General features: G+C 42.5%; 1 protein-coding gene across 1 annotated transcript in view; it reads left to right on the top strand.

Moving 5' to 3' along the window:
- Positions 1-9,703, top strand: part of LOC115111403 (pre-mRNA-splicing factor CWC22 homolog) — a 50,998-nt gene extending 41,295 nt beyond the window's left edge. Inside the window, exons 16-20 of the mRNA XM_029637421.2 lie at positions 1,404-1,556; positions 5,831-5,958; positions 6,101-6,202; positions 6,794-6,969; positions 8,486-9,703. Of these exons, the coding sequence (XP_029493281.1) occupies positions 1,404-1,556; positions 5,831-5,958; positions 6,101-6,202; positions 6,794-6,969; positions 8,486-9,210 (1,284 nt within the window). The 3' untranslated portion in view covers positions 9,211-9,703. The remainder of the gene's footprint in view (positions 1-1,403; positions 1,557-5,830; positions 5,959-6,100; positions 6,203-6,793; positions 6,970-8,485) is intronic.
- Positions 9,704-14,026: the final 4,323 nt, after the last annotated feature.

Genomic DNA, 14,026 nt, shown 5'->3' with positions numbered 1-14,026 from the left:
GCATTGTCTTGCATTAGGAGGAACCCAGGGACAACCGCACCAGCATATGGTCTCACAAGGGGTCTGAGGATCTCATCTCGGTACCTAATGGCAGTCAGGCTACCTCTGGCGAGCACATGGAGGGCTGTGTGGCCCCCCAAAGAAATGCCACCCCACACCATAACTGACCCACAGCCAAACCGGTCATTCTGGAGGATGTTGCAGGCAGCAGAACGTTCTCCACTGCGTCTCCAGACTCTGCCACGTCTGTCACGTGCTCAGTGTGAACCTGATTTCATCTGTGAAGAGCACGGCGCCAGTGGCGAATTTGCCAAACGTCCTGCACGGTGTTGGGCTGTAAGCACAACCCCCACCTGTGGACGTCGGGCCCTCATACCACCCTCATGGAGCCTGTTTCTGACCGTTTGAGCAGACACATGCGCATTTGTGGCCTGCTGGAGGTCATTTTGCAGGGCTCTGGCAGTGCTCCTCCTGCTCCTCATTGCACAAAGGCGGAGGTAGCGGTCCTGCTGCTGGGTTGTTGCCCTCCTACGGCCTCCTCCACGTCTCCTGATGTACTGGCCTGTCTCCTGGTAGCGCCTCCATGCTCTGGACACTACGCTGACAGACACAGCAAACCTTCTTGCCACAGCTCGCATTGATGTGCCATCCTGGATGAGCTGCACTACCTGAGCCACTTGTGTGGGTTGTAGACTCCGTCTCATGCTACCACTAGAGTGAAAGCACCGCCAGCATTCAAAAGTGACCAAAACATCAGCCAGGAAGCATAGGAACTGAGAAGTGGTCTGTGGTTATCACCTGCAGAACCACTCCTTTATTGGGGGTGTCTTGCTAATTACCTATAATTTCCACCTGTTGTCTATTCCATTTGCACAACAGCATGTGAAATTTATTTTCAATCAGTGTTGCTTCCTAAGTGGACAGTTTGATTTCACAGAAGTGTGATTGACTTGGAGTTACATTGTGTTTAAGTGTTTCCTTTATTTTTTGAGCAGTGTATATTTCATAGTAGCGGCAGGTAGCCTAGCGGTTAGAAGCGTTGGGCCAGTAACCGAAAGGTCACTGGTTTGAATCCCCGAGCCGACTGAATTAAACATCTGTCAAGGCATTTAACCCTAATTGCTCGTGTAAGTCACTCTGAATAAGAGCGTCTGCTAAATTACTAAAATGTAATACTTTTTTATGCCTGAGACATTCTTTTATTTAGTTGAAATCTGTTTATGTTGCATGGGGAAAATGGGAATTTCATCAACCTTGAAATTACATTTGTTGGTAAGCTTTAGGGTACAGTAGTACAGTTCACTAATGTGGCCTTTACCACTCTCCTTCAAGAGCACTAAGTTTAAAAACAACTTTATTCTATGATCAACTAACATTTTTAACCGTGACTGTTATTTTCTCAGAGGTTTTGTCTGCTGAAGAAGGACTACATGGAGAGTTTTGAGGCCATCTTCATGGAGCAGTATGAAACCATCCATCGCCTAGAGACCAATAAACTGAGGAACGTTGCTAGAATGTTCGCCCATCTCTTGTACACAGACTCAGTCCCGTGGAGTGTACGTATTGTTGCGCTCTACGGCGCCCTATTCCCTATATGGTGCACTTATAACCAGTAGAAAATATACAGTATCAGTCACAAGTTTGGACACCTACTCATTCCAGGGGTTTTCTTTATTTTGACTTTTTTCTACATTGTAGAATCAAACTGACGATGTCAAGACTATGAAATGACACTTATGGAATCATGTAGTAACCAAAAAAGTGTTTTTGATTCTTCAAAGTAACCACCCTTTGCCTTGACAGCTTTGCACACTCTTGGCATTTTCTCAACCAGCTTCATGAGGTAGTCACCTGGACTGCATTACAATTAACAGGTGTGATTGTTAAATTCCACATGAACTTTTATGTGCTTCTTCAAATCAGAATTAGAGAGAGCATACTTAAATTCACACAGGACACCGGATAAGACTGGAGATGTACTCCAGATATAACAGACTGACCCGAGCCCCCCGACACATAAACTACTGCAGCATAAATACTGGAGGCTGAGACGGGAGGACACTGTGGCCCCATACGATGATACCCCCGGACAGGGCCAAACAGGCAGGATATAACCCCACCCACTTTGCCAAAGCACAGCACCCACACCACTAGAGGGATATCTTCAACCACCAACTTACCATCCTGAGACAAGGCCGAGTATAGCCCACAAAGATCTCCGTCACGGCACAACCCAAGGGGGGGCGCCAACCCAGACAGGAAGATCACGTAAGTGACTAAACCCACTTAAGTAACGCACCCCTCCTAGGGACGGCATGGCAGAGCACCAGTAAGCCAGTGACTCAGCCCCTGTAATAGGGTTAGAGGCAGAGAATCCCAGTGGAGAGAGGGGAACCGGACAGGCAGAGACAGCAAGGGCGGTTCGTTGCTCCAGCGCCTTTCCGTTCACCTTCACACTCATGGGCCAGACTACACTCAATCATATGACCCACTGAAGAGATGAGTCTTCAGTAAAGACTTAAAGGTTGAGACCGAGTCTGAATCTCTCACATGGGTAGGCAGACCATTCCATAAAAATGTAGCTCTATCGGAGAAAGCCCTGCCTCCAGCTGTTTGCTTAGAAATTCTAGGGACAATTAGGAGGCCCGCGTCTGGTGACCGTAGTGTACTTCTAGGTATGTTTGGCAGCACAAAATCGGAAAGATGGGTAGGAGCAAGCCCATGTAATGCTTTGTAGGTTAGCAGTATAACCTTGAAATCAGCCCTTGCCTTAACAGGAAGCCAGTGTAGGGAGGCTAGCACTGGAGTAATATGATCACATTTTTTGGTTCTAGTCAGGATTCTAGTAGCCGTATTTAGCACTGAAGTGTTAGTGCTTTATCCGGGTAGCCGGAAAGTAGAGCATTGCAGTAGTCTAACCTAGAAGTAACAAAAGCATGGATTAATTTTTCTGCATCATTTTTGGACAAAGTTTCTGATTTTTGCAATGTTACGTAGATGGAAAAAAGCTGTCCTTGAAACAGTCTTGATATGTTCGTCAAAAGAGATCAGGGTCCAGAGTAACGCAGAGGTCCTTCACATTTTTATTTGAGACGACTGTACAACCATCAAGATTTATTGTCAGATTCAACAGAAGATCTCTTTGTTTCTTGGGACCTAGAACAAGCATCTCTGTTTTGTCCGAGTTTAAAAGTGGAAAGTTTGCAGCCTTCCACTTCCTTATGTCTGAAACACAGGCTTCTAGCGAGGGCAATTTTGGGGCTTCATCATGTTTCATTGAAATGTACAGCTGCGGTCCAACTCATCCCAAACCATCTCTTAATGTGTTTGAGGCAATCAGTTGTGTTGTAACAAGGTGTGGGGTGGTGTTCAGAAGATATCCCTATTTGGTAAAAGACCAAGTCCATTTTATAGCAAGAACAGCTCAAATAAGCAAAGAGAAACGACAGTCCATTAAGACATGGTCAGTCGCAAAAACCATCAAGTGCTATGATGAAACTGGCTCTCATGAGGACCACCACAGGAAAGGAAGACCCAGAGTTAACTCTGCTGCAGAGGATAAGTTCGTTAGAGTTTCCAGCCTCAGAAATTGCAGCCCAAATAAATGCTTCCGAGTTCACATAACAGACACATCTCAACATCAACTGTTCAGATGAGACTGCGTGTATCAGGCCTTCATGGTCGAATTGCTGCAAAGAAACTATTACTAAAGGACACCAATGAGAATAGGAGACAAATTTGACATGTTTGGTTCCAGCCACTGTGTCTTTGTGAGACGCAGAGTAAGTGAACAGATGATCTCTGCATGTGTGGTTCCCACCGTAAAGCATGGAGGAGGAGGGGTGATGGTGTTGGGGTACTTTTCTGGTGACACTGTCAGTGATTTATTCAAGGCACACTGAACCAGCATGGATACTACAGCCTTCTACAGCGATACGCCATCCCATCTGGTTTGAGTTTAGTGGGATTATCTATTGTTCTTCAACAGGACAATGACCCAAAGCACACATCCAGGCTGTGTAAGGGCTATTTGACCAAGAAAGAGAGTGATTGAGTGCTGCATCAGATGGCCTCCACAATCACCTGACCTCAACCCAATTGAGATGGTTTGGGGTGAGTTGGACCGCAGAGTGAAGGGAAAGCAGCAAATGTGGGAACACCAAGGCTGTTAGAAAAGCATTCCTCATGAAGCTGGTTGAGAGAATGCCAAGAGTGTGCAAAGCTGTCAAGGCAAAGGGTGGCTACTAATTTTAAAATATATTTGGATTTGTTTAACACTTTTTTGGGTTACAACATGATTCCATTATGTTTTATTTCCTAATTTTTATGTCTTCACTATTATTCTACATTGTAGAAAATAGTCAAAATAAAGAAGAACCCTTGAATGGGTAGGTGTCCAAACTTTTGACTGGTACTGTATATATATATTTTTTTATGGCACACAAGATACCGCACAATGCAAGTCTATCCAATGCGCTCTCCCGCCAATTTGTGCACATTCATTGTTTCGTAACTTAATTGTGTGAATTGTTTTCCTTGATTTAGTGTCTATTCTCCACTATATATATCACCACTAGTAGCCTACATTTACTGTTAATTCCTGTAATTTCTCATCTACAATGTTTGTTTGGTTATGGTAATTTCTGTTAATGCATTCAGTATATTATTAGTCTTTTACCGTACTCATGGCCAGTAGACACGTTGCTTGCAGAGCGCACAACCTATGCTACACCTGTGAGAAAGCGCTACTGTCAATGATGAGTAAGGACAGGCACCTGATTGCGCATAGAAGTTGGCTACCTGGCCTGCATGTAAATGTAGGCATATAAATGTGCTCATTTGGGGATCTGATGCTATTTCTAATTGTCTTAACGCACTACCACTAATGAGCTGTGGAGTCTGTTTTTTAAACATCCATTGAGAATGACACTCAATGTATTTGGAAGGTCTTTCCAGCTCTCTGCCTTTCGATAATCACTGAGCGTGAAAGGGGAAAATGTCATGCTCTGATCCAGTGGAAACTTTATTTTTTTAAATAGGTCTACCTGATGACCTCTTATCCCTTATGGAAAATAGCCTAAAGCTGTGTCTGTCCCGAGCTCACTGGCACGGCTGGACCAAAGTTTATAGTTTATACAATGTTTCAAGTTCGTTGCAGACAGGCCATGTGTAGCCAGTGTGATTTTATGTTTTTTTATCAGAATATTTTTGTTCTACCTGCAGGCTGCAATAAAATAAAATAAAGGGCTTTATGTAGGATATTTTTTACATAGTTGGCAATAGATGCAACATTTTAGCTTTATCATTTTCATTCAGATTTGAATACATTTTAATTAACCACATGACAATGATTTTGAGATACGATGGCGTTATTATACATTTAATTGTTAGAAGAAAATGTGCATATGAAAACCATAACTGGCACGTTGATTGGTGGAAATGTTCAGATAAATTGGCATGCCACATGACAAAGGTTGCCGACTCCTCGTGTAGCCTGTTACCGGCAACTTCAGGAGAGTAATGGCAGAATCTGCGAAAGCTAGCAGGAGCGGGAGGAGGATAGTCGGGTTAAGGGTTATCTTGATCTCTGACTCCCTCTTGAGTAATTTCTGTCTTATTTAATCAAACAGAATCAGAAGCATATAGTTGATTTTATTAAAATACATAGGGTGTGTCTATATGGAATAATACATGTTTAAACATTTCAACCAATCGATAGGCCGAAATAACCTTAAGACTTTCGGTCAGCCAAGATTTTTTGGGGTTGGTGATTTGATTTCCTTTAAACCGCTACTAATCTAGTTACACCGTCTGGGTTTTTCTCTCTCAGGTGCTGGAATGTATTAAAGTCAGTGAGGACACCACCACCTCATCCAGTCGTATCTTCGTCAAGATCTTGTTTCAGGAGCTCTGTGCCTATATGGGACTTCCCAGGCTCAATGAACGACTCAAGGATATGTAAGTCAATCTTGATATTTGTTGTCTGGCTCTGTTTTTCTTTATTGCCCATGAAAGGAAAAATAAAGTTGAATTAATTTAACTGAATGGAAAATGACTTTTTTTTCTATTTTCTGCTTCTGGTCTTTTCTGTGTCTTCCAGGACGCTGCAGCCTTTCTTTGAGGGTCTTTTTCCTCGTGACAACCCCAGGAACACCAGATTCGCCATTAATTTCTTCACCTCTATCGGCCTGGGTGGACTTACGTAAGTGCCTCCATCCTAATAATATGATAGTACGTGCCACCTAGCAGATGCTTTCATCCCAAGCGACGGCTCAATGTGTGCGTAGATTTGATGTATGTTTGTGATCTACAGGAGGATGCTGAGGGGAGGAAGGCTCGTAATAATGTCCGGAACAGAGTGAATAGAATCGCATCAAACTAATGGAAACCATATGTTAATGTATTTGATACCATTCAACTCATTCCGCTCCGGCCGTTACTAGGGCACTATAAAATCTGATACGGAGAACGCAGACTGAATCACTTAATCCACACAACAAAAACGGAATTCAACAATATCCGAAAATGTATTGAACTTATAGGTCATCAACGAAATGTATTTAAAAATAAAACTGATTTTATAGGGCAGTCCTCCCCAATTAAGGTGCCACCAACCTTCTGTGTTGTGATCCCTGTGTGATTTGAACCCACAACCTTGGCCTCTATAACAGGCTGGTGTATTGCGTAACCAGCCTCCTGTGATCTCTTGCCAGTGTCATAATTTCCACTCGCTCCTTCTCTCTCCTTTCATTCGCTCTCTCTCCTGCTCTATCTCTCCTCTTCATTACCACAGGGATGAGCTCCGTGAGCATCTAAAGAACGCCCCCAAGATTATCATGACCCAGAACCAGGAAGTGGAGTCGTCTGACACTGACTCGTCCTCTGACTCGTCCTCCTCAGACAGTGACAGCAGCAACAGTGACAGCTCTGACTCTTCCAGTGACTCCTCCTCATCCAGCAGCAGCTCAGGTACAGTCATTTTACCACCCTTACAGTAGCCTGGTCCCAGAGCTGTTTCTTATACTGTATTGACTTTGGTCATTGTCAGCACAAACAGCAGTTTAAACAGATCTGGGACCAGGCTACCCTAACTAGGCTTTTTATTGAAACACTTAGGTAGTTGCAATCCATTTACAACCAGCCCTCTTCTAACAGCAATATCTGAATTATTTCTGAGGAATTCAAAGTGCTTGTCCTTTAATTCATCCTTCGATAGTTTAGTATTTATTAACTGTCTGCCCTCCACATTCACCTCTACCTAATTATAATGCCTGTGTTGTGCTGTGTTGTGTCGGGGAGGTCCTGTCCCTGATGTGAGGGTGGCACAGCCTGTTGCCTGTGTGCGTGTGCGCGCGCCTGGGTTATGGGTCATTGCTTGCCTCACCTTGAAGAATGTCACTGTGTTGTACTCAGCCCCTCTCACTCGGCATGCTAATTATTTTAATTGACCAGCTCTATTGAAATGAAACTTGGATGTTTGAAGGACTTCACTGTTTCCCTGGAAAATGCTTCTCCCCAAATTCCATTTTGCAAAGGTTTTTATCCAAAGACCTGTTTAGGCAACCTCTTGTTTGATTGTGGGACATTAAGATGGCTTTTCGTGTCAGTCCCTTGCTGATGACATGCAACCACAGCCAACCGAGGACCTGTCTGTATTCACTTATTCAATTAAAGAAAAATGTCTGTCAGAGCAGAACTTGAAATGTCCTATTTGAGAAGAGAGCAGAAATTGTCCTGGAGAAAGATGTTCTCTACACAATCCCTGCTTTCACATCAAATAAATAGTTCTGAAATGACCTTGCACTGAAATGTCCTCTGAGCTTCTGTTGGTTCTCAATTGTCCTGAACATGATATCAAGCCTGTTTGAGATACTAGAGGTGTTTCCTGCTGTGATGTTGATGTGGCTATTTACCATTCATCCTGTGTGTTTGTATGCAAATATCTATGAAAAACATGCATGTAAAGACAGTCAGTCAGTCCCTGCAATGGCCACACACACACAAATACACCCTCCCTGCAGTCAGTGCTCTGGCAGTCTGGTGACTGTTTGACTGGTGTGGTGTTGGGTGTCCCTGGCCTGCTCTCTGTAGGGTAGAGTGACATGTTAACATGGCAGAGTAGGGCACTCCAGGCACCTGCTAAAAGCAGTCTGTCATCGCCACACATTGTCTGCACACACAGGTTGTGTCCGAAATCGCACCCTATTTCCTATTTAGTGCACTGTTTTTGAACAGGACCTACAGGGCCTAGAAGTGCACTATATATGGAATATGGTGCCATTTGGCGGACAATCTGTGTGTGCAGATGTTGGGCGATGACAGACTGTCATTGGGTGATTTTTCTTGTCTTTCTATTTTATTTTACAGCATATATAATGTCTCGCTCTATGGGATTGCAATGTGGTGTGCTGCATGCTTCTGGATTTATTTAGGTTCAAAATCTGGAATTATCTCGTGCTTCTAAGACGTACTTACTGTTTTACAGATTCTGACTCGAGGCGTAAGAAGAGCAAGGGCCAGAGAAAAAATAAGAAGAGTGACAAAGACGAGAAGAAAGACAAGATGACCAAGTCTAAGGCTTCTTCCAAAAATACCTCCTCAAATCAGAAGTCACCTCTGGAGGAACGGCCCAATAAGAGTCCGAGAAACGACAACCGTCGCCGCGATGACAGCAGTAGCGATGAGGAGGAGGCGGCGAAGCGCGGTGGGAGTAGACCAGAGCCTGAGGACCACCACAAATTCTCTCGCCACAGGGGTCGAGAAGAAGACGCGCCGCAACCCACGTATGAGAGACCCCACCGCGACCGTGGGGGGCACCAAGATGAGGAGCAGCCTCGTGGCAGGCCTGACAGAGGCAGAGACTACGAGGACAGTGACAGACATCCAGAGTCCCGCAGGCACAACCGGGACGATGGGGGGAAATATGATGGGAAACGCCAAGCACCCCAGGTTGACCAGGCTGACCATGACAGAGTCAGACACCACAGCCCTGAGAAAGAGAAGGAACCAGCCAGGTACAGAAACAGAGAGAGGTCAAAGTCACGGGAGAAGAGCAGCCGCAAGGAGAAAAACATGGATTCTTCCAGGAACGGGGTGGAGCAGCAAGCAGAGCGGGCGGACAAGGAGAACCGCCATCACTCTGACAGATACAGAGAACCCAGGAGAAATGAGGAACGGAGCAGGGATAGCTCCCCACGTAGACAGAGATAGCTGGACTGACGTTATTCAAAAAGGAAATATAGTAGGCTTACATTCCAATGTCCATACTAGCATACTACAAGTACATGTCCAGAACTTCATTCTAAGTAGTGTGCTAGTGTGAACGTTGAAACAGAGCCTACGCTGTAGTCATACTGTTCATAAGCCAGTTGTAAATTGGACTCATCAATCTCATCCTCTGCCATAGTTCTGTGCCTCTCAATGTATACATTTTATGCATAAAATGTATGTTTTATATCACCCAATGAAATGTCTTTCTTAGAAATGGTTCAGTGGTTGTATTGGAACAATAACAGTACAAAGCTCTGCTTGCAGAAGTAGTGTATATATGAAGGTTTCTTTCTATCAATGTAAGACTGGTAATGTCAAGAAAATGTGTGAAATTTGCATTTGATGCAACCTATTTTGTATTAGTGCAACCTATTTTTGAGGGGGGGGGGTAAAAAGAATAAGACAACATATTAAAAACCTTTCAACAGTTCAATTGTACTTGATTTATTACTAAATATTATACAGTATATTGAACTTGTTTGCACTATATTGAAACAGGTTAGAGGGGAAATACACCAGAGCAATGCATGGCAGTGTCCTTATAATTTAGCATATGCTTTGATCCAAAGCAACTTAGTCACGCGTGCATACATTTTACGTATGGCTGGCCCCAGCTGGAATCCAATCCATGACCCTTGGTGTTTCAAGCTCCATGCTCTACCGACTGAGCCACACATTGTCCACTTAAAAACATCGGGTGCCGTCTAAACTGAACACCTGTGATTAAAGAACATCAGCCAGTTCATAAAATGTTTGAATCGCTGCCATTTTTCGACACCAAGCAGGTGATCGTTAATACAGATCAATTCAAGGATCATTTTGAACATACTTGCAAGAATTAATTCAAGACCCTGTCATTATCACACACAGTATACAATATGCATGAATACATGCCTCTTACATAATTTACATACGTCTTCACACTGATCTCCAGATAGAGCCTACATTATTTGACCTTCAGCATTCTCCCTAAGGGTGTACTGTATGTATCAAAATACCACAGGGTACCACGAAAACTGGGTCATCTTTCATTTGTGTTTTGGCTAGTAGAATGGAAGATTTCTTCCGTTGGGATAGAATACGGAGTTCTGGGAAATCACTGGAATGAACTGGTGTCTGTCAGTAGAATCCTGCCTAGTGGATGAGAAGTGGATAGGAGGCAGATTCAAGCTTTGCTTTAAGATGTAACTGAAAAGTAGAAGCACAATAGAAATGATCAAATCAGCATAGACTACATATTCTGTTAAAAAGGACTAGCACTGTTAATATTTTAATTCATTTGGTTGGTTCTGTGCTAGGAAGGAAGACTGATGCCAGTGTTTTTGTTTTGTTATGCTGTTAAATTCTTTAACTACCAGTGTTCCTCAATTAAATTTTTCCTTTTCAAATATTAGATTCCAAGCGAAGAATAGGGTTCATTTCAACCGTCTTACGATTAATACAAACGGTTAAGAATTCATGGAGAACAATAGACAAGTTTCCCATACTGCAGATTATAGTGCCTGGTTGAGTCTCAGTGGGTTGTCTTGAAGGAATCTCTGACTCTTTCTCAGTTAATCTTTCCTTGAAATCTTGCATCGACCATCCTCTTCAGAATGCATTGCATAAGAAGGTCTGATAGGAGGGACCTTAGAACTCCAATAAGGTTGAAAAAGAAGCAAGGAGATAAATTGCGAGGAATGATAGGAAACTAATTGAGATAGAACCATGCTTTTCCGTTATCAGTTGCACTGGGTTAAGACTGCTCAACTCCCGAGACACAGAACAGTCTCTTTGGGGGGAATTCCGACCCGAGTTAAGCGCCAGTAAATGGAACGTAATTCCCGTTTGGGATGGTGTATCTACAGATACACTGTATTCTGGTTTTGACTTCATTTCTTCATAATTCCACCACCTTTACTCTTGATGAAACGAATAAGGTCGAGGCAACATCTGTTCCAAGTGGAACAACATTTACTTTATTTTTTATAGATTTTTTATTTTCCAATAATTTTGTTCTGAACTGAACCATTATTTTTTGTTCCGTTCCATTGTTCTGATCAGCAAAATAAAAATTCTGAACGGGTTCAAACACCCAAAAAGTATTGGTTAATATTGTTTTTTTTTCTGTTCCTTTTTAAACCTCTGAAATCGAAATTGTTTTTACATTTAGCTCAACATTAAATTACTTCCCCAATCAGTGCGGATAGAGCAGCGTGCTATGGAGAGGGTAAACTATTTAATCTTTAGAGGAATGTCTTTAAGAGCAAATTGTATATTGCATTAACAGCATGGTTTAATCATAATGAAAGACTATCACACACACTGTGCTGCCAGTAGAGGTACATGGGTCAAATCACTGGGGAAGCCAATCACGCTTGTAAGGTGGGTATGGTAACCTATGCTTCAGAGGGGAGGGGCAGATAAGCCTACACACTATGGTTGAATACTTATTTTCCACCATAATTTGCAAATAAATTCATTAAAAATCCTACAATGTGATTTTCTGGATTTTTTTCTCTCATTTTGTCTGTCACAGTTGAAGTGTACTTATGATGAAAATTACAGGCCTCTCTCATCTTTTTAAGTAGGAGAACCTGCACAATTGGTGACTGACTAAATGCTTTTTTGTCCCACTGTACACTTAGGTTGGAGTCATTAATTTAGGGCTGCAATCCCGTTAACGGGATCGATATGACAACAGCCAGTGAAAGTGCAGGGCGCCAAATTCAAAACAACAGTAGCTGATCGTGGACAACAGGAAAAGGAGGGCCGAACAGGCCCCCATTAACATTGATGGTACTGAAGTTGAGCTGGTCGAGAGTTTCAAGTTCCTTGGTGTCCACATCATCAACCAACTATCATGGTCCAAACACACCAAGACAGTTGTGAAGAGGGCACGACAACACCTTTTCCACCTTAGGAGACTGAAAAGATTTGTCCCCAGATCCTCTAAAAGTTCTACAGCTGCACCATCGAGAGCATCCTGACCAGTTGCATCACAACTGCTCGGCATCTGACCGTAAGGCGCAACAGAGGGTAGTGCGTTCTGCCCAATACATCACTGGGGCAAAACTTCCTGACATCCAGGACCTATATACTCGGCGGTGTCAGAGGAAGGCCCATAAAATTTGATTTGATATAAATCATTTGTTATAATTTACCAGTTTCTCACAGTTGTTTATCCTGGGAAAAGGGAGTGGTTTTGGATGGTAAATCTCGGTAACCGGGTTCCTGCCATTCAACCCTACTACACACACCCACACCCACTGGAAAAGATTTCCAGCTGGCAGGCAGACTGCAATACGTTTCTGAGTGACAGAGCGAGGGCTTTGCATAGGCAATTTTTGTGGGACTGGAAATAAAATGCTTGGAATGTTCCAGAACAGTTTAGATCACTTTCATTTCTGGTTCGTATTATTTTCCTCAAATAATTTAGTTATTGTCTGGTTTTCTGTTCTGTTCCCTGAAACGGTTCCATCCCTTGATAGAAATATCACTATTCTCCATGCACTCTCATTTACTAATTGATAAGAGGCTGAACTATTAATATGGGATTGTAAATATAAATTACAATTGTTTAATTGTATCTATTTAATCTATTTTACCTTATGATCGCTCGTGACAAATGTGAAACCAGTAATGTGGCAGCAAACTAAAGCATATCAACCAAGTTTATGAAATGCTGGCCTTATAACCTGCAGGGAGGAAATTTGGAGTCCCAAGCTATAGGCTTCTGTAGCCATGTGCAAATGACAGTTGAGTGCCAAACCTACCGAGTTGATTTATGATTTCTACAATGTTTTATCAAATCAAATGTATTTGTCACATACACATGGTTAGCAGATGTTAATGCAAGTGTAGCGAAATGCTTGTGCTTCTAGTTCCGACCATGCAGTAATATCTAACAAGTAACATAACCTAACAATTTCACAACAACTACCTTACACAAGTGTAAAGGAATGAGTACGAATATGTACATACAAATATATAAATGAGTGATGGCCAAACTGCATAGGCAAGATGCAGTAGATGGTATAGAGTACAGTATATACATATGAGATGCGTAATGTAGGGTATGAAAACATATAAAGCGGCATTGTTTAAAGTGGCTAGTGATATATTACATCAAAATGGTCAGAGGTGATGGTCGGATTTTTAATAATATGCCTGGACTTCTCTTTGTGTTCTTCACAATTTGTATTGTGTTAAATATTAGTACTATCGGTAGCCACCATCAATTATACCCACATACATTTATAACTGTCACTTTAGTGTTAGTTTCCTTAAATTTGAATCATTGTGTAATGCAGACCATAGGTAGCAGTTTAAATCTGGAGCCTGGCGCACAGTTGTCGATGACTGGACCATTGTCATCACAGTTCTGTGATTAGTGAGGTTTATTAGGTTAGATTTATAGGGCTACTTTTAACCACTATTGAACACTTTCTCACCTTCCAATATTTAATGGATTGAGCAATTGAATATGGCAACTTTCAGGATGAATCAAACCACTGTATTTTTGATTCACCGATATTTTTGGTGTAAAGCCTATCCGAACCTGTCTTTTTAAACTAACCCTAAATAATATACAAGATCAGAATATTTGTAAATCTACCAATTGGTGCTGAAAAGGAGACACTAACAGCTTACATACGGTAGGCAATACAGGTCACAGTTATGAAAACATAGGACACTAAGGAGGCCTTTCTACTGACTCTGAAAAACAGCAAAAGAAAGATGCCCAGGCTCTCTGCTCATCTGCGTGAATGTGCCT

The sequence above is a fragment of the Oncorhynchus nerka genome, linkage group LG3 (assembly GCF_034236695.1).
Source record: "Oncorhynchus nerka isolate Pitt River linkage group LG3, Oner_Uvic_2.0, whole genome shotgun sequence".
In the NCBI taxonomy this organism is placed as follows: Eukaryota; Metazoa; Chordata; class Actinopteri; order Salmoniformes; family Salmonidae; genus Oncorhynchus; species Oncorhynchus nerka.
The sequence above is the reverse complement of the archived record's forward strand: the minus strand, read 5'-3'. Positions and strand labels throughout refer to the sequence as shown.